The sequence below is a fragment of the Coffea arabica genome, chromosome 7c (genome assembly GCF_036785885.1).
Source record: "Coffea arabica cultivar ET-39 chromosome 7c, Coffea Arabica ET-39 HiFi, whole genome shotgun sequence".
NCBI lineage: Eukaryota > Viridiplantae > Streptophyta > Magnoliopsida > Gentianales > Rubiaceae > Coffea > Coffea arabica.
The window spans coordinates 33,403,242-33,423,531 of record NC_092322.1 but is presented as its reverse complement, the minus strand read 5'-3'; the positions used below and the strand labels follow the sequence as shown (position 1 = coordinate 33,423,531).

The window sequence follows — 20,290 nt, the reverse complement described above, 5'->3', positions numbered from 1 at the left end:
ATCTTATAAAGTTTAATTCATTCTTCTAAATAATTGTAAAGTAATTTGGCACAATTATAAAAGGGACGAGTTTCGAGTTTTTCATGTCAGTATTTGTTATTTAATGATCAACTATAACCATAAACCTTTTTGCTATAATAAGCTTTTTTTTATCATACCCTATTGAGAATATAGATTCTTTTTAAGATAGAGAAGAATGTATTATATTTTTTTTTAAGTTCATGGGCTATTTTTTTAATGGGTGGAACTTCTATAGTTTGGTAGTGATTTGGACCATTTGTTTTTAATTATGGTTGCTTTATTCTTGATTTTATTACAAAAAAAAGAGCCATAAAAAAATTGGATGATATTAGAAGTCCTCCAAAAAAATATTACTAGTTTAACGTCTGATTCGAATAAATATTAGTAACAACATTAATAGTTCTTCTATACTTTTAATAAAATATAAGAGAAATGAATAAGAAGAAAATATTATAAAATTATAAAATCTATCTTTTGTATAAACATGACAACAAGAGAGTTTTATTAAAATATCAAAATTAGTATTATCGTTTTAAATAGGTAAAGGTGATATGTGTAATTTTTTAAAACTTAAACGAACCAGGTGAAATTATCAAAAACCTCAGGGGAGGTCTCTGAAATTATTCCTAACCAATATGCGGCCTGTGTTTCGAAAAATATCGCCAGGACTTGGCTATAGAAGTTGCATACCGAAAATCAAATTATTGGTCCATACCAGGGCTTGGGAGTTGGTCATAATTTCAAATGCCTTGGTCCTTTAACCGATGCGAACCAAATGCACCAATTACTTGGCGCGATATCCAACTGCCCCATCAGTGCTTTCCCTAATGAGATTCAACTGTATGTATCCCATGATCTTGCTTTTTGCTATCACACCATTTCGAATTTACATAGTTTCGGTTTAAAACTGCTGCAACTGTTTACAACTCAACCTAATAATACTTCAGATACAGAACAATCACATTACATTTGGGACAGCTACCAGATTAAAATCCATAGACATGTTTAAAACTAGTAGCAAGCAACGAGAAAAGAAGCCCCTAAGATGTATACTCAGCTTATTATTGTTTATTTTCTTCTACCTCCGCTCTTTCTGTTCTTGTTTCTATTCTTTGCCTTTCCCTGGTTGCGTTCATTTTGCTTACACTGACCATTGCCTTGGGAACCAGAAGCAACAACAGTGGAAGGAAAATCATTTTGATTGCCAAGAATTGCCTCGTTACGGTCAACTGCTTCCGCAACTTGAGCAACAGAGCCTTGCTGAGTACCAGCTTTGAAAGGGACGATTAACTGGTTTAGGAAAGTCTCCAGCTTAGGCCTTCTTGACTGCAAACGCTTCAGAAGAATTCCCATTCTCGCCATGTTTTTGGCAGATAAGAAATCACTGTGAGATGAAAACCAAAATCTAAATTTCAGCAGTTCCAGAAGAAAAAAAAAAACTAAAGAATTTATCCGTGCGACAGAAGTAATGTAGCACAGAACAGCACAAAATCCAAGGTTTAAATTGAAAGTTTTCAAGTAAATAATAATTGAAACACTTTTGAGTAACTATAGCTTGTGGTAGTGAAAAAGATTAAAACTGTCTATATGTATGAACTGAAAAAAAAAAATCTGATATCTAATCCAAGATTCCACACAAATCACACGAATGAAGGAAACAATAAGACCAAAGTAGGCGACAAAATTAAGCATATATTGTATTCAAAAAAAGAAAGGCTTGACTAATGACATAAAACCCAGTAAGTAAAGTTGTAGGAGTTAAAATAGTAAACCGGTTTCACTGCAAAAGCGATAGCATTGCACACTGAACAAAATTGGGCTGCATTTTGCTTGAAATACTTAATGTCCCAGAATACAACATTTGCACTTTAACAAAACATCTTCCTATAAATTCCTGAATTTGATTTGAATAGATAACTAGTATTGGCAACTCATTAGGTACATCTCATCTACAGCAGCTCCACTATTAGCTAGAATGGTTTTATACATTTAGCTTTCTAAAGAAAGTTTGTATTTGCAACAACAAAAATTCTAATGAAAATGTCCCTCATTCTCATCCAATTATCAGTAAGTTACCTTGCATGAAAGAGAGACGAGAGTTCCTTGAGTTCCCAAAGCATGCTGCGTGCTTCACCAAAAATAATGTCATTTTCACTAAGATGAGAATTCTGAGCATTCAGTCCAGCAGCTAAGGTGTTTATGCTTTCCTGCAGGTCCACCTAAAAAGCGGACACGCGCGCACAAAATTATGAAATAAAGCATTAAAGCTATCCGTTACTGCTTCAAGTTTATGCTACATTGGTAATACCAGAAAGTTTCATGAAGATGGTGAAGATACAAAGTGGCCAATTAGCATTACCTTCATGTTGACAAACTCAGAAGAACCACTTGTTGAATTGCAATTTTTTTTTTTCTCTGTTGATAATACTACATCAAATATTTCTTGAAAAAGGTCCCAGTTCATCTCCAGGTTAATCGCATTTCCATTTCTGGAGCTCATGTTCAGATCTGGAGCTGGCAAGCAATTCTCATCACACAGTCCTTTGCAAAAATTAGGTGTATTTGCTCCAACAAAACTACTCTGTTCTCGGCAACTATTGGTTCTTGGGAAGAGTATTCCCATGATGTTGTCCTTATGAGGTGTTGTTCCAATGTCAACAAGAATAGCATCTGGACAGACAAATTTATGGATGTTTCCTTTTAAAATCACAATCACAACAGGGTTCCCAATCCTTCTGAAAGCTCCAGCAGTTGCATTTAGAAGGTTGACAAAATTATGCTTTCTTCCTCGCCTAAGTGCTTCAGTAAATTGTCTTGGGAGCTGCAAATTAATATGAGACTGACCCAGCAGACGAAAGAGAACATCAAAATATTTTCCAGAGTTCAAGCACACCAAGCACATAAGGACCACCAGTCTTAACATCAGCAAGGAATAGTACTGATTAAAATCGATATTGGATTTAACAATCCATTCCGCTGTCTCCTGAGTATTGCAGAGGAAGCTTTCAACCATCATAACAACAAAATCATATACATTTTCTGGAGATGACTCCATGTCAGATACTGCACTGGCACTTGGATACGTGTCTGCTTGGAGATGCATGAGCACTTCCAGGAAGGCGCTCTTTGTCGTGAAAAAGAAATCCTTAGAATGACATACCAAAATAAGAAGGCGTTCAACAAGGTATAAGAAACAATTAGGTGATACATAGTCATTAGCCCTCCTCCAATTGACAAGATAAGTATCTTTCAAAGCATGATGGAAGTTTTCAGTCAGTGAAAACTTCATTGGATCTTGAACTGGAATTTTTGATGCAGGATCCTGTGGGATTCCTGAATCCAAGCTACCATGGACAGGATCATTCGATAAATGCCTTTGAACTTTATCTATTTGTGTACACATCCCAGAATCTTCTGAAGAGGATTCAGCCAAAGATCCGGAAAACTTGTTCTCTCTAAGAATCTCAATGAATGCTTTCCAGGAAAAAAAATTTTCAAATCTTTCTGCAATTTTCTTGTACAGTTCACCTGATGGTTTTCCACATCCAAGACAAATCATCACCACCCTTCCAATTTGGCCATATGTAAGATCACCCCTCATGCTGATATTCTCCACAATTATGTTGTCAAGTAGAGTCCGGGAGAGCTCAGTTTTCCTTAGCAAGACCAAGTTTTCCTCCATTGATTTATTAGAGTCTAATGGGAACACATATTCAAAGTATTTGTTTGATAGCCGCAGAAAACTCTTCAGCTTCCTTGTAAGGCTATCAGGACACTTGAATGACTGAATCAAAAATTTTGACACCTGATAGATATGAACAAGGCATATGCTTTGACAAAATAGAGACAAGGACTTTGCTACGGACAATTCATAAAGTTCTTCGAGAATTTCCAGCACTTTCTGACTAACAGAAATTAGTTCTGCACGCCAGTAACTCCTAGCAGCAGTTGCAAATTGTCGAACATCAATAGAGATCAAATTCTTGCCACGGCTCATGGAATTATCACCAATCTTTTTCATCCATTCAGCACCTGGGTTCAGCACCATATATGTTGCATTCAAATTCTTAAACTGCCTCCTCACGCCGAAATAGTTCAAACAAAACTCACCTAAGCCCATGTATTTACTGAAATTTTGATTCTCCATACATTCAAGATATTGAAAGATATTCAAGATGTTCTCTTTCCACAGATTCCAAAAATACATGAGCGTACCAATGGACAACTGATTGAGTGAAATCCTGTTTTCAGAATGCTTTTTCACATCAATAGGTAATACATCTTCCCATCCATACTGCAAGGTTTTAGAATGGAAATGACAATCCAGAATCCTTCGGATTGATAACATCTCAATGCTAGGACTTTTAAATTGCTGTGAGTAACTCAGACACTGGTGCAACTCATACAAGTTAATATGCTCATGGGCCAAAACTTGAACCTCAGTGCAAACAAGTTCATAGAACTGATCTGATTCTTTCTTAGCAAATGACATGGCTCTCTTCAGAAGTACTTCTTTTTCTGCAAATGGCTTCAAGGGCCAACCTCCACCTCCAGCAGCCCATAGAGAGTTGGAAAGCACAAAAGAAAGGATGAGGGAGGATGCTTCCTTGATAACACCTGCCTTTCCCAGCAGATCTGCCTCAAGTAGAAGATCTCCTTTCAACTTAGCGATATCTGCAGCCTCCTGGAAGTTTCCTGCTTCTTCTTCCAACAACAGAAGCTCATCAAAACAGTCTACAGATTTCAGGAAGCTGCGTCTGAGATCCATAGAAGGGAAAGCTCTAACATATTTCATCATGGATTTATTGTCCTTGAGTTTATAATAAGTCAAAGCACAACTCTCCAGAAAGTCTTGCTCAACTCTGCCAATTTCTTCACCTATTGTAGTCCTGCCATTATGACATGAAGAACTGTATTTCCAGTGCTCAATATACTGCAAGCCGAGGTCAAATAGTTTTCCTTCGGTGCACACAGACAAACACTCTGAGAAATAGTTTCCCCTGGCATATACCGTTGCCGCAAGTTCATAACACTTGGCCTTAGTAAAACAGTCACCTGCTTTTCTTAGCTCAGATTCCCCGCATTTGTTCAAAAAAATTCTTCCTGCAGCAAGATACCATACATCAAACTTCAAAATGCTTTTTGAGTGAAATAATTACACAAATAGCAATCTGACAACCTAGATGAACAGTCATAGAAAAAAGACCAGTTTAACAGCTTTAAAACCAAAACCCATCTCCTTCTCCATGAAGCATTTAACTTTTTATTTCTCATATCCATTACTTAATTTTCACTTCAACTTAAAGTGATTACAGGCAATTGACATTCACTAATTCAGAGTATATCAAATATGATAAGATGTGGATAGCCAGAAAGGCTTAAGTAGGTCATGTAGAATCATAATAAATATTCTTCATTTGCTAGTCTTAGCAAGTTGTTTGATATGTTTGAATTCATAATTTGCTGGAGTAGCTTTTTCGAATTTGTTTGATATGTTTTGATTGATAAGCTGCTGGAGTAGGTTTTATGATCTGTTTTGCATAGCCTCGTAAACGTCTCGTGATCTTTGGCAATTTAGGGCATCATCAGGTACAGCAGACCCAGAAATAGTAGATTGTGTAATGTAGCAAAAACATTGAGATCATTGTCATCTAAGTCGTGTTCAACTCTCTTGGACTCACATAAACCTTAGAGGCTATTATCCTAAAAACTCTCATGACATCTCTTCCTCAGTCTACCAGCTTTGTGGCTTTTTGCTGGATTTCCAATATTTTTCTGCACCAGCAGGTGTCTCAGCTTAGTGATGGAAGAAATGGAGCAGCAGGAGAACATCTTTTTCAAATGAAAACCAGGAATCAGTGGAAAACATATACATGCATCTTTGACCCTTGAAAAGTGTCTGCCCAAATTTCACGATAAAATTGCGGGTACCGTTAGTCTTTGTTTATGCACAAGTTTCCCCCCATTCACACATTGAAGCAGAACAGAAAAAAAGGACTACCCAAGGGTAAGGAGCCAAAAGATTGGCAGATAAGAAATTTCAGCATACAAGAGAACTGATCGCTTTTTAATATTCAACAAAAATAAAGCCTTTTCACCACAAACTGCAAGCCTTCGACGATATGGTCTACCTAGACCAGCTCTATATCAGAGTTTTCTTGATATGTGCAGGGTGGAAATGGAATAAAGAAGTTACATGTATTTATATAATCATCTTGATTACAACAAAAACACCTTATGGGATAATTGAATAGCGTACCCGCTCTCTCATAGTCCCCCAAATCACAGAAGCATTCTGCGGCAGAATCTGCCAAACCAATGGAGTCGAATATTTCAGCAGCTTCTCGAAGGATTGTGCAAGCCTCTTTGGGATTCGAAATGCGCAATTGGTCTGCAGTTTCCCTCAGGCCAGCTGCCTTGGCCCTTTTCTCCCAATTTGTGTCTCCTGCTTTTTCAAAGCACATGGATGCCACCTGATACTTTTTCTCCCAATAGAGCTGCATGAGCAATTAAATGTCAATCTCGTGGGAACTACAAACTGCAATGAGAGGGTTAACAGATCCAAAAAGATGACAACATCAACAACAAGAAGTCAAAGCACAAATTAAATCAATGTTGTGGTAGAAGATATGGTGAAGGAAAGTCCAACCTTTATACCCCTTGATCTCCACTCAGCAGGACTGCTTGCCATTTGCATTGCTTGCGCAAACGAATCATCCACCTTCTTTGCTTGTACAAGGCACAACTTTTTCCAGAAGTCAAACATGGGCTTGGAAAACTCCTCTTTGTTTTCACAAATCCACAACCTCTGCCTTGTTCTAGTAATGGCAACATACAATTGTTTCAATTCAGAACACAAGATGCTATGTCTAGCATGATTGAAACTAGGAAAACTCCTTGGCAAACAAGAATCAAGCAAATCTTTAGTATTCATGAATTCATAGACAACTCTCCATTGATTTCTCAGAGGTGATGAACCAAAAAAGTTATACAACAGTACATCCTGCAATTGTGAAAAATCCAAGTCAAGAAACAGAAATCAAATTGTGAAAATGAATGAGGAAAAGCATCAGCCAGGAATTAAATGAGACAGTAAGACTGGAAGGAGTCTGAAGGGGAGGGGAGGTGTGGGTGGCACACAAATATTTATCCCCATGCCTTTCAAATTATAAATGAAAAAAACTGAAACTTCTGGCCCCTCCATTCCACTATTAGTACCTTTCAAATACTTTTGAGTACCCACTTGGAGAAAGAATTAAGAAGTAAATGAACAAAATATGAATCAAATTAGAATCACCTGAAACTCAAGGCCCTTGCATTCCACTATGGTAAGCACAAGAGCATGATTTCCAACATGATTAGAAACTTCTTCCCGTGCAGAATCATCACGCACAAGTATGACCTGTTCAGCACCAAAGCCTACTATTTTACCACCAGTACTTGCATTGTTTCCAAAAATAGTTACAATAGCATTCTCCTCACTGCCAGGTTCAAGTAGAACGGGAGCTTCACCATATATAAGACTAGTCTCGGGCTTCAAAATGTCAACAGATTGAGCGAAAAAATGGCAAAGAAGATCAATGACACTCTGTGCTAATCTAAGAACACCAGCATGAGTACGGAAGTTCTGGTACAAATTGAAAATTTCTGATAAATGTCCTTTCTCTTTCCTTTCAGGATTCCTTTCATGCATTGATTCCATGACAAATTCATTATAGAACAGAGATCGTATGTCTTCAAACCTAAAATCAATACCCCTTGCAATAGTCTGTGCTGTATCACCAGAAAACACAAAACCTTCATCAATGTTTGTGCAAATATATTTGAAAAGAGAAATCTGTCTCATGGTAAGATCTTGAACCTCATCAACATAAACAAAATCCATTTTATCTCCTCCCAGACTTCTATTCTTTAGTCTAACATGAAGGTTGATTACAAAGTCGGACAAATCAAATTCACGACGCTCCACTTTCATCTTCTCATAATCCTGGAAAATATCATAGATCATCTCTCTCTTCTGAGCACTCAAAGTTGATGCCCTACTTTCAGACATTGAAACATATTCCTGCCGGCTCAATTTACCATCAGAAGCTTCCCCCGCTAGCAAGCCTCCTTTTATATGAGAAATTATCTCAGTAAATGCTCTGGAAGGGTCAAGATTCTTTGTCAGCTGTGAGTTGAAATGTGGCCAGTAAAAGAAACAAAATCTGTCATAGTTCACCTCCTTGATGCGTAAAAAATTTTTTAGAGCAACAGATCTTAAATTTCGATTAGTATCATTCGAATATTCCCTTATCTCAGGAAATCTGTCAAAATATGAATCAGGCATTGTTCCATCAAGCATCATTAAGAACTTGTGAAACGTAATCACAAGAGGGTACTTTGCTGCAGGAATGCCAACAAATGAATCCGGTATGCCTTTAAAATGCTCTGCTCCATCCACATCTTCCATCTCAAGCAAACTCGTATCTGATGAGAAATTTCCACCATAGGCGAAGCTGCGCACAACACATTCAAAGTCAGAAGATTAGTGGGGTCCAAATATGCGTCCATACAGGTGGAGAGGTTAATCACTTTAAAACAACACCATTATGGTTAAAATCGTTCCTAATCATTTTCTCCAATGTCCAAATTGCGGCAAAAAATATAGATGGCCAAGTAGTATCATACAAATGGGCAGGATAACTAATAAACATTATTCATCAGATGCAGGTCACCATATTTATCTCCATCAGAAAACAGAGTTCTACGGCAATATTGCCAACCACGGCACTATTGCAGGGAAAAAAAGAGGATGGATAGTACCAGCAGTATTATTGACTTTTTTTGTTCTGGAAAATACCTATTTTCAGCTGTATTAAACATTTAAAGTTAATGAAGCATCTGAAAGATACTGTAGACAAATAATTGAATTGTTAAGAGGCTTGGGGTGCTTCAAATAGCATGTTGATCACATACTCAATCAGTATATCCTCAGTAGTAACTAATAAAAGAGTTCAAGAATGAAGTAGAAACAGTTAAATCTAATATTTCCATAAAGAAAAAAGAGTACATTAATTGTTGTCATCTCTTTAATCCATGAAGCAGAGGACAAATAGATTTTAATAAATAATATTCCAAAGAGAAGTTTCAGATCATAATTACATTTTTTTCTAACAGAAACTTAGTAAATTGTAGCAGAATCCATTGTTTAAGCTGAAACTTTATCCTGAGATTATAACAGTAAAGAAAGCATTGTCCAAATACATGTGTAATTGTCGCTTATGTAAAATAAGCAAGTATAATCAGGAAAGATCTGTCGTGTCTCTCAAATTTTCAAACTAAATTGAAAGATTACAGTAACATTGCTGTCGCAATTTGCAAATCTGGTTGAAGGATGACATTTTGTGTAGGGGCAATCCCCAAAATAAGTTGCAGAGAATGACGAAATTCATTCCCTTACTCTAGACGTCAACTTGGCATCCAATACCAATATCAAAAACGCATTCCTGAGAAAGGAGTACAATTGATTCATCATTCTACCCATCTTTAAAACTCGAGTAAATTGGCTTTGTTTACCACAATTACTAGAGCTCTAAAACCATCAATAACAGGGGGAACAGGCCCAAGCAGAGATCACACTAAAACGTATCAGAGAAATGTGTAGTTAATTCAATGTATATACCTTTTCAGCTGGGAAACATGATGCTTGACAGCATAACATAGTCTTGGGCTGACTGTTACAAAAAGTTGGTGTAAACAAGCTCTCCCTGTTTCTTCTGTCAGGTGATCAACCTTGGTTCTCATTGGAACACTGGATGATGTACTGTACTTGGCTGCTGCACATCCTTGTGAAGCTAAATGGTAGATTTGTTCCTTTTGGAATAACTTCATGGTCAAGACAGTAGTTTTCCCTGTACCTGAGCGACCAAGTATGAAGGTGCTTCTGCAGAATTGAATTATTTCCAACTCCTCATCTGTAACTTCAAATGGCAGATCCAGCTCTCCACCATCTCGTCCCGAAAGCAAATGATTCACAACCCCTGTTGATAAGGAGTAAAACTTCATCAACAACAAGCTTTCACTGACTCTGGAATTTTCCACATAACATCTTTGATCCAATGTACTATCTCTTGAATCACTATCAATGCTACTGTCGTTTAGATTCTTGTATCGGGTAATACTGGAAGAGGTAGGCCAACTTTTTGGAACTTCTAATTTCCTGAACAAAATTAGTAAGTTGAAATCAAATTCAGTTACATTAATGCCTTACTTAACCAAAATGCAAAAACTTTTAGTATACAAGAATACATTTACCCCTCCAGACATTTTTCTTTGCACCGACTGATGAAATCATCGGTATACATGTTAAAAATGCCATCAAGACGTTGTAGTAACTTGGATATCTCCTCCAGAGACAGTATATCCCAAACTTTTAAAACTTGTATGTAGTTGGATTCCTTAGTGATGTCAACTGAGCAGACAACAAACATCCCTTCAACCTTAAACTGTTTCACTATCTGTGAATAACTTTCGCCAACTGAGTCCACCTTCTTTTTCTTGGGTCGCCATCCACCAGCAAGCTTAAGTAACAGGTTTATAACTGACTTCTTCATGTAAGTGGACTTCAGTTTACCAAATGATTTCCGAAAGCTATCACTGAACATTACCTGTTATGATTCAATGGAAAAGTAACATTTTGAAGCATGAGGTAAAGTTTCATGAAACACAAAAGATTTGAACGCAGCATAATTGCAAAAGAAATGTCAAGGATGAAACAAGACAAAAATCTGAAGCAGTGCTTAAATGATCAAAGTAGCATCTTAATGACAACTTTTTTGCCTCATAAAAATGTAAAGCAAGATTCCAAAGCCAAATTCAGGCATTTAACACTATCATATCAATCATAAACGACGGACTTGCCTAGATGGACACTTGTGTCCGTCTTCAGAAATTTGCCATAAGAAAGAATTAACCTTACAGCAGTGAAAAAATCAACAGATTAATATTACCTTCCATCTCTGCCGGTTGAAAAGTAAGCTGTCCCCATTGAGCAAATCCTCTAGTTGATCAAGCTCTTTCTTCACATCCAGAATAGTTTTCGAAATATCACTGTCTTCGTCAGCAGTAAAGAAACATCCACGCTCCTGAGCATCACAAATTAGTTCGCTCCAAATAGAATTGCTATTTGTCAGCGTTCTTGAATTTCCCAAGATCCAAAGAGAGTGCCTGTGAAGAAACAAAAATGTCAAGAATCCTCCTGTTCACAAACGAAGAGCACACATGAATACAAGGCAAATATTCATCTGGTGTCATACCGAGCTCTAGTCAATGCAACGTTGCTTCTCAGAGGACTACACAGGAAACCAATGGACCCACCAAAATTGGATCTTACAGTTGATATTATAACAATATCCTCCTCTCCACCCTGAAATCCATCTACAGACTTCACCTTCACTACAAACTTCTCGAGTTTTTCATACTTCCGACAAAGTTTGTCTTGAAGCACTGCAACTTGAGCAGCATAGGGTGATATCACCCCGATGCTAAGGAAGGCATTGGAACACTTCCAGGCTGTCCAAAAAAAGATTAATCATAAACATGATAGAAAGGTTGTATCAATACTTACAATGGCCTAAAACAACAGTCTTGTTACCCTCTATAGGGCAGAAGCAAATTTCAGGATACCTCTTAAATTTAAAGCACATCTATAAGAATTCAAGAAATATAAATATGACAATTCTATTCTGTTCTGATGCTTCAAATCTTCTTTCTGTAAACTGTTTGTGTTTCATTTACTTACAAAGAAAACCATATGCAGATTCATAATTTATTTTAGCTGGCCCTTTTTACCTAGTTCCCTTCCTTCTGGACTTCGTTGTCTTTGTTCATTTTGAGAGTGGGGATGCAAAGCATTTTTAGGACATTATTCCTACTGGATTATATTAAATCCAAACATACATATTTATCACAATAAATAAAAGAGACAACTGCTTCCTGTGATTTCTCCGCAATAGCCCAAGGTCAAACCTGAAATACTGAAACTGCATTCCTCTTATATTGTGATCATAATATTGATTTCATCTGAAACAATGCAAAAGCTTTAACATACCTCTAAATAACCTCTGCACTATATTTACCACCACTGCTGCCTCAACCATATTTCTTAAGCTATGTCCATCCTCATCCTGTTCTTCTTTCCCACCAAGCACATTTATGAATGAATAGGGACCAAACATTCTCTCCGGAAGATAGTATTTTTCGTAACTTTTAGTCCTGACATTAGGTGCATCCAAGATCTTATTCTGATAGAATTTTGAATTTGGGAACACACTAATAGATGGATGCATTCTATACTGCATATTAAGCAGGTACTTAGAATGACCCAGAAAACTCAGTCTTTCAAATAAGCTTCTTCCAAAACCAGCTTCATCAGAAACCTGGCTTAGATATAAAGGCACATTATAAAAGAAAAAGACATCAGATGCCATTTTTGTGTGACATATTTAACTTGTCAATCATGAAATAATTTAATAGTAATACACATACCTTGCTTATAACTGTGGCTGGCAACTGACACTCATCACCAACAAGAATAGTGTGCCTCAGATCTGGAAGTTGAAGTGGTATTAGTGATTCACACTCCTTTAACTGGGATGCCTCATCAATGACCAACACGTTGAAAGGCTCTATATCTGTCAAGTGCAACCGATATGAACTAGAAGCAGTGCAAAATATCAAGGAAGCCATTTTGAAACAGAAATCCTTTATTGAATTATCATTCACCACAAGGGGAAGGCCCAGTTTTCCAAGCGATGACAGAAGAGCTTTTAAGACAGAACAGCACTGGCTTCTAATACACATCAGGCCTGATGTATGTGTGCATTCTTTGGAACAGTCATCCTTCGTTATATCAGAAGAATAAAGCTCCTCTAGTTGATCAGAATTCACATCATCTTGAAACAGCAACTCCTCCATATTTTCAAGAAGGCAAATCAGATTAACCATGTTTTGGAAATTTTGATCAAGAATAAAACTTCTTGGTACATGAGTACAGAATGTAATCACACATCTTCTCAAGGGTGCCAGAAGAACTTCAAACCGTGCTCTAGCAAACTCTAAAAGTGATTGCAGCTTGGTTTCCAAAACTTCATCTTCATTCCTCTGTTCTTTCATCTTGGATAACTCATTTTCAACATAGATACGGTAGTGCGAAACACAACTTTCAAGAAAATCAATCATAGAAAGCATACAATGTCTCCAACCAGTCAGAGGCGATAAGCACTCGACAAGTCTCTTCACACGATAGTTGAAATAGATCTCCTCAATATCTGAGCAAACTTTAAGGCGATCCTTATTTCCAAATAACAAAATATCACCCAATGGGCAGAGTACATCACCTTTTGCAGATTCAGCATCAAATGACTCTTTCGCCAGCTTTATTACTCGATATGCCACTTCTGTTACTGCTACATTAGTAGGGGCACAAGACAGAGTCCGATAATTCATTCTTAAGAGGGCAAAGAGCAAAACACTTATGGTCCTTGTTTTCCCTGTTCCAGGTGGACCCCAAATGAGTTCAACATAAGACTTGTGTTCACATTTCATCCTATGCAGAGAAGCCATGATTGCTTCAGTTTGAGATTCATTCAGCTGTGATAATAGACCTGATCCAAGATTTTCACATATTTTGGAATCGTGATTGATGGAACAGATATCACAATTCTCCTCAACCTGTTATTAACAATGACAGATATCAGCAGTAGAAATAAATAAATATGTTCCCAGACAGCAATGTTACGCGATTCTTGAAAGAGAAAGCTTTCAGCTTAACTTGAAATTCATGCACCATTTGTAAATCTGCATTTCATAGACGTCCATTCTATAAAAGTACAAGCCTATGGTGGGTTTTCATAACCTTTGTTGTCCTGTGATCTAAAAAGGCAGAAGTTGAAAAAGATCAATCCTTTTTAACTTTTGGAATTCAAGCAAACCAAACTTGTTAAGAAGTTTGAGAGCAAATAAAAACAGAACATGACAAGGACAAGGAATCTGAACCTTGTATACTCAACAACAGAGGAACAAGCAAACAACTGATTGAGATATGTGATGGCTGCTTGAAAAATAAAGAGGCACATTATACCATTTTAACAAAATAACAACAACAAAACAAAGGTTTTTCATATCTGAAAATCCCTTTAGATCCTAAGGCTCAATTACTGACTACATAGTTGGATTTCACTCTAGAGTATACAGTACCAATTTAGCATGACCTAGTGAATGAAAAAGAAGAAAACAAAGAAATGTATCAACCTGTCATCAGAGTTGCTTTCAAATCTTCAAACCATCTTTAATCAAATTTTATCTTTTACCTCTTTCATTCTACGTTTGGTCTGCGAATACTTAGTTATTTTACAAGAATAAAACAACGGTAAAAAAGTAACAATCCAGGTAGTCAGCTAAGAAACTGCAGCATGGCCTTCCAGATTAAACAAAATAATTGAAGTTCCAATGATATTTCAAGCAAGAAACAGATCAAAATTTTCTAAACAGTGTAAAGTGATGTTATATTGGACACAGACTTTATGGTAGATGTAGTGTAACTTTCAATTGACTCAAAAACCTCCTGGTTTTTCTCCTAAGTGGGGGAAGAGGACGATTCAGTCAAACTTTCTAATAATATCCAGTAGTATTTAAAAAAATTCAATAAAAGCTAGAGACTCGGGAAATGCAAACACTGCCACATGGAAAACCACAATTGCTATGTAGGCTCGTCTAGCTTAGGCAATGCGCAATTCAAACTAGAAGAAAAACAAATTGTTCGATTGAAGGATAGTCCAGGCATTCATTTCACAAAGGAGAAACCTGTAAAAACTCAACTTTCCAAGTACATAAACATAATACTGTCAAGTACCACCAACTGCTATTGTTTTTGTACTTACCATGGCACTAATGGAGAGAACTTTCTCAATAAAGTTTCGATTCTTAAGCATGTGTAGGGCATTCCATATCCTTTTGTTTGTGGTTATATTGATCAAGAAAACTACATAAAGTGACTTCTGTTCCCCACTATTGATATCTTTTGATGCCTTGACCTTAAATTTAGTTGATGATCTATCATCATCAATTTCATCCCCTTCGATGCCAGTTACCGATGCAAAAGTCCATGACCATTTCATCCGTTGGAGGTCAGAAGTGGTTTCAGGCTTTGAATTAGAGATAACAAGAATATCACCAGGCAACGTTTTGTAAAGCTCCCTGCCACGTTCAATTAGCCTATTTCTCCAACAATCAACTTTAACATCAAACAATAATGATCCATAGGGCTTCCCTTCATCAATAGTTACTACTTCAGCAAAAGGTGCCCGATGTATAATTTCCATGACTGAGGCAAGTTGTGCTCGTGTTTCTTCCAATAAAGGAAATATGTAAGAACTGAAATAATGGCCCAGTGATTGGAATGATTCAGGAATCATCTCAACCTAGACAGTATAGATAAAGGAGTTCAATGGTAAGTATAAGAAACTGTAGTAAAATTCAGTTAAAAGTCCAAAATGTGCGAGAAAACTCAAGAGTCAAATGTAAATAAAACTAGATTGCAGCAAACAATGACAAGCACAGCACATCAAGGAAAACATTCATCAGAAGCTCAACCAAAAGTGCCAGCTGCTTATCCAATTCTTATAGAAAATAGGTTAGAGGTAATTGGTTTACAGCTTCGGTAAAAGACAGGACTAAGTACACAAGCATCAAGGTTGAAAAGATTTGCCTTCTTGAAGAATACGATAAGGAAGCTGCAAAGCACCATGCCTGATCAGTTTAATAAAGAGATCTAGGAATAAAATACATTTTTTAGCACCAAGCTCAGCACTGATATATAGAGGCTGAAGCTTTGGCTTTGTTTGATGGTCTTAAGCATTTCTCAAAATCAAAATCAATGTGATATTGCTAACACCTCTACTGGCTCCCTTCCTTGGAATATCGAGCAACACATAGTAAGGATTATGGAGCACGACAGCAAAACCTTTTTCACCTTCAAACATCTCTCTCAAGAAACAAACTCAGCTAGCAGACAGCTGAGTAAATTTTTGGATTTTATGTTAGATGATTTTCGTGTTATACTTTTCTAACTCTGCCAAATAAAATTGAAGGCATAGTTCAACCACGTAGATTTCAACATCCTAATCTTCAGCCACGGATAAGGCCATATATCTCCTCATGGTACGCTTTCTATCTCTTCCTGAATAGCAACCTTTTAAATGCACAGTTCAATACATAAATCATATTATCAATCATCAGTATATTAGTGATGACATAAGTTCTAATCAAAAGATATCCTATTTACCCTTAGATTTACATGAAATCAATGCTGATCACTGCCATTTTAATGATCTTAAATTTAAAAACATTCATTTTATCTTCTTTGATAAGTCTGTCATTAACAGATCTGAATTCTATGTAAAACAAGCATACTAAGACCTATCATCATCAAGTTTGATTAATTTGAAGAACAAGCTCAATTTCACATTTCCAAATTGCTTGAGAAGATACTTAGAAAAAGGACCTTAAGGCAATAATTACAGTCTTCAACAGGTATAGTTTTTATATACGTCAAGACATTCAGGGTAAATCAACATGTTTCTGACGATTTATCATGCTTGATATGCTTTAATTATATGATGAGTTATCATATAATCGTCCTGGCATATTAATATAGCATTGAAGTATATCTGAAAGGCATTCACACACTCAAAAAACAAAAATTTGAAAGTAAAACTAAACTTTTCTGCTGCCGGTCAACTATTGAATGTTGGAAAACAAGGCCATAGTTGATAGCCTGAATTTAGGCATCCAAACAGTTACATTTAAATGATAATATGCTCTCTCGAGTTTCAGCAATTTCCTCCTCTTTAATTGATCAAAAAGCTCACCCTTCACATTTTTTTTTTCCCCTTATAGCTGAAAATCAACGCCAATATCAGTCCCACAAGCATAATACATCAAACTTGACAAGTATATAAATGCATATTTGTCGTTTGTGTCTCGTCCGGACGTAAAATAGACAGAGTCACCCAGCCTAAATGAGGGTAAGACAACTTCCGCGAAGACCACCTAGCCTTACTTCTCCTCCCTCCCACCCGACAGGACATAACAAGAATCAAAATTCCTGCAGTATATTATTTTTCTTTTACCGGTAACGAGAGTGAGGGCTGTAATAATTGAAGTAAAGATGATGCCATTAATTTCTTTATTTCGTTTGTATTAGAATAAAAACGCCAGCTTTAATATTTTCAAAAGTAAGAACGAATAATTGAATACCATATTCTACATTGACAATACATCAAAAAAATTGGAGACAATTTCAGTCCCCATCAGTATGTGCTTATATTAATGATGCAGAGGCTTATGAAAAGCACATATTTGGGCTTAAATAATCTGAACCCAGCTATATATAATAACGATGATGTTAGAAATAATGCCATCATAATTTTTAAAAAAAAATACTCCTACTTGAATGTACATCTTTTTCAATAAAAAAAAAAAAAAAAAGCAGTATTATTAAACCTGACCCAACTCGACAGTTCAACCGGTCAATCCAATGAACCAGCAACTGAATCGGATCGAGTCTTTTATTGGACCATTCAAGCAATTAAACCGTTGACTTGTCAACGGATCGACGATTCAATAAATCCGATGAACTAGCCGATTTTTCAATGAACCTAGTTCATATGTTGTTACAGGAAAACTTTTGTGCAAATGCTTCAACGAAGGTTCAAACATGGGACCTTCTACATAGAAGTAGAGAGCAATCACTGAGGGACCAACAATTCGTTTGTACTAAGTTTTGTTCTTTTTATATTATATATGATTTTTGTGTTATTTTTTCAAAACAAAATTTATTTCGAATCTTTTAATAATATTTTATTATTCTCCAAACTCTATAAATTATGAAATAGACTTAAAAAATAATATTTTATACAATTCATTTTAAAGGTAAATATTATTTTTAATAAATTTTTGCGCTTAAAATTCATAAATAAACTAGATAATTACACTTAAATAAAATTTTATACTTGAAATTTAATGAATTATTAATTAAATTTAGATTATTAATTATTTAATTATTATATAATAAATTAGACTAACTGAACATTTATTATGATATAATTTATTATAATTTTAATCATATTAAAAATTATGAAATATAATATTTAAATATATTTAGTGACTGATTGATTGAACCACTCACCCACTACTGAACCAGAAACTCCTTGACCCACTTCTTTCGACGGTCCTCCATGGCCAGGTTTAATAACCATGAAGAAAAGAGAAAAGCATGTATTGATTCAATAAAAAAATCTCTTGTAGAATAAATTTAATTCAACTCCCGAGGAGAAAAAAGGTGATGAAGCATGGAAGATGGATTTTATCTAGCAAAAATAAAAAAATAAAATACAAGACCTGATGTTTGTAGAGATTGTCATCAAAAATGTCATCCAGAGACCATGAGCAAACCAAATCACTGAAGTCATCTTTGGGTCTGGCTCTGTCCCTTGTTGAAAAATCCGCTCCTTCCATCATTTAAACCGTCCAACAGTCCCCACGAGGAATGAGATTCTCAACAGAGCAAAACTCCCATATGAGATCTTTTCCGAAGTTTTTCTTTATAGTTCTAAACAATATAATCTGCGTGCATGAACCATCATCAGCCTGCTGTATGCTTTTTTTTGTGCTTGTGTGTGAGAATGAAACACACATGAAGACGTGGGTTTTCTTTGTTATGAAGGAAACTGATCAGAAAACAAGAAATCAAACCAACCTTTTAGGGGAATCTATAGTAGTTCAAAAGCACTTTAGTAAAAGATAATCGTAATCATCAACTCCTTTCTTGCATCGCATTTTTCAATACCATTTAACACAAAGAAAAACTTGTTAAATTTTCCTTACACTCTGTACGAAAAAGGGGAAAGTGCAGAGGCCAAGCTTAGTACTACTCGTAGAGATGAAGAGAGAAACCTTAAACAGAACATCATAGTACTAAAAAGCAAAGGAAAAAGGGAGGAAGATGCCAACAACAAAGTAACCACGAGAGTGGGGTTAATAAAAGACAAAAGATGAAGTCGGTCTCTTCATTTTCCAGCTTGACTCGAAGTCTACTCCTTTGTGCCCGCTTTGATTAGCCTTGAAGTTTTCGAGATTATTTATGATGTGTTTAGACACTATAGTAATACTTTTTTAATATGATATGCATATATGTGTAAATATATATATATATATATATATATATATGTATATATCAGATAAAAAATAGTTATAAAATATATTAATGATATAAATAAATCAACTTCAAAATCAAAAACAACAAAGTAACCATGAAAGTGGGGTCCACAAAAGACAAAAAGATGAAGTCGGTCTCCTCATTTTCCAGCTTGACTCGAAGTCTACTCCTCTGTGCCTGCTTTGATTAGTCTTCAAATTTTTGAGATTATTTATATATGTGTTTAGATACTTAGATTAATATTTTTTTAATGTGATATATATATATATATATATATGTATGTATGTAATAAAAAAACATTTATAAATGTATTAACGATATAAATAAATTAACTTCAAAGTCGAACAAAAAAAAAATAACAACGCGCATGCCAAAAGCGATATCACTTCTGAATTAGGAGTGGTTGCTCCTAAATTAGGAGCAAATATTATGGACTCGCGTTTGTTGAAACTGAAAGTGAATGGTCAGGTCACCTCAAACTCAAACAGGAGGCCTACGGTATGCTAGGTAGCTTGGAAATTGAACGCCTACTCTCACCCCAAAGAGTGAAGACTTCCTCGGGAAGTTTCACTTTGTACTACGGATGATAGCAGCCGTAGGCTAGATTGGGCATTTAAAGTCCTTGGATTTAATAATCATCTGTTGTTGGCATAGTTGTTAAACCCAACCCGGGAAGGAACCGGCGAAGGGGGTGGGTCAACGGGTTATTGGTTCGACCGATGGGTGAGTGGTTGAACCGGTGGGTAACTAAATATATTTAAATATTATATTTCATAATTTTTTATATAAGATGTATGATATAAATTGTAATAAATAATGCCATAGTAAAAGCTCATTTAATTTAATTTGCTATAAAATAATTAATTCATATAAGAATCAATTAAATATAAAGTTATTTAGTAATACACCAAACTTCAAGTGTAAAATTTTATCTATATTTAGTGTAATAATGTAGCTTATTTATGAATTTTAAGTGTAAAAAATTATTAAATTAATATTTATCTTTGAAAT

At 35.7% G+C, this 20,290-nt stretch overlaps 1 protein-coding gene across 1 annotated transcript; it reads right to left on the bottom strand.

Annotated features, from left to right (window-relative positions):
- Positions 1-864: 864 nt before the first annotated feature.
- LOC113698227 (uncharacterized) lies at positions 865-19,086 on the bottom strand. The gene is made up of 15 exons (XM_072056723.1): positions 18,821-19,086; positions 18,463-18,687; positions 14,943-15,482; positions 12,550-13,734; positions 12,113-12,440; positions 11,319-11,574; positions 11,013-11,229; positions 10,318-10,670; positions 9,686-10,222; positions 7,319-8,519; positions 6,671-7,024; positions 6,281-6,518; positions 2,381-5,124; positions 2,098-2,240; positions 865-1,405 (listed from the first exon to the last, which is right to left on the bottom strand). The coding sequence occupies exons 2-15, from the start codon at positions 18,580-18,582 to the stop codon at positions 1,090-1,092; spliced, it is 8,532 nt and encodes a 2,843-aa protein (XP_071912824.1). The 5' UTR covers positions 18,583-18,687; positions 18,821-19,086; the 3' UTR covers positions 865-1,089.
- Between the last annotated feature and the right edge of the window lie 1,204 nt (positions 19,087-20,290).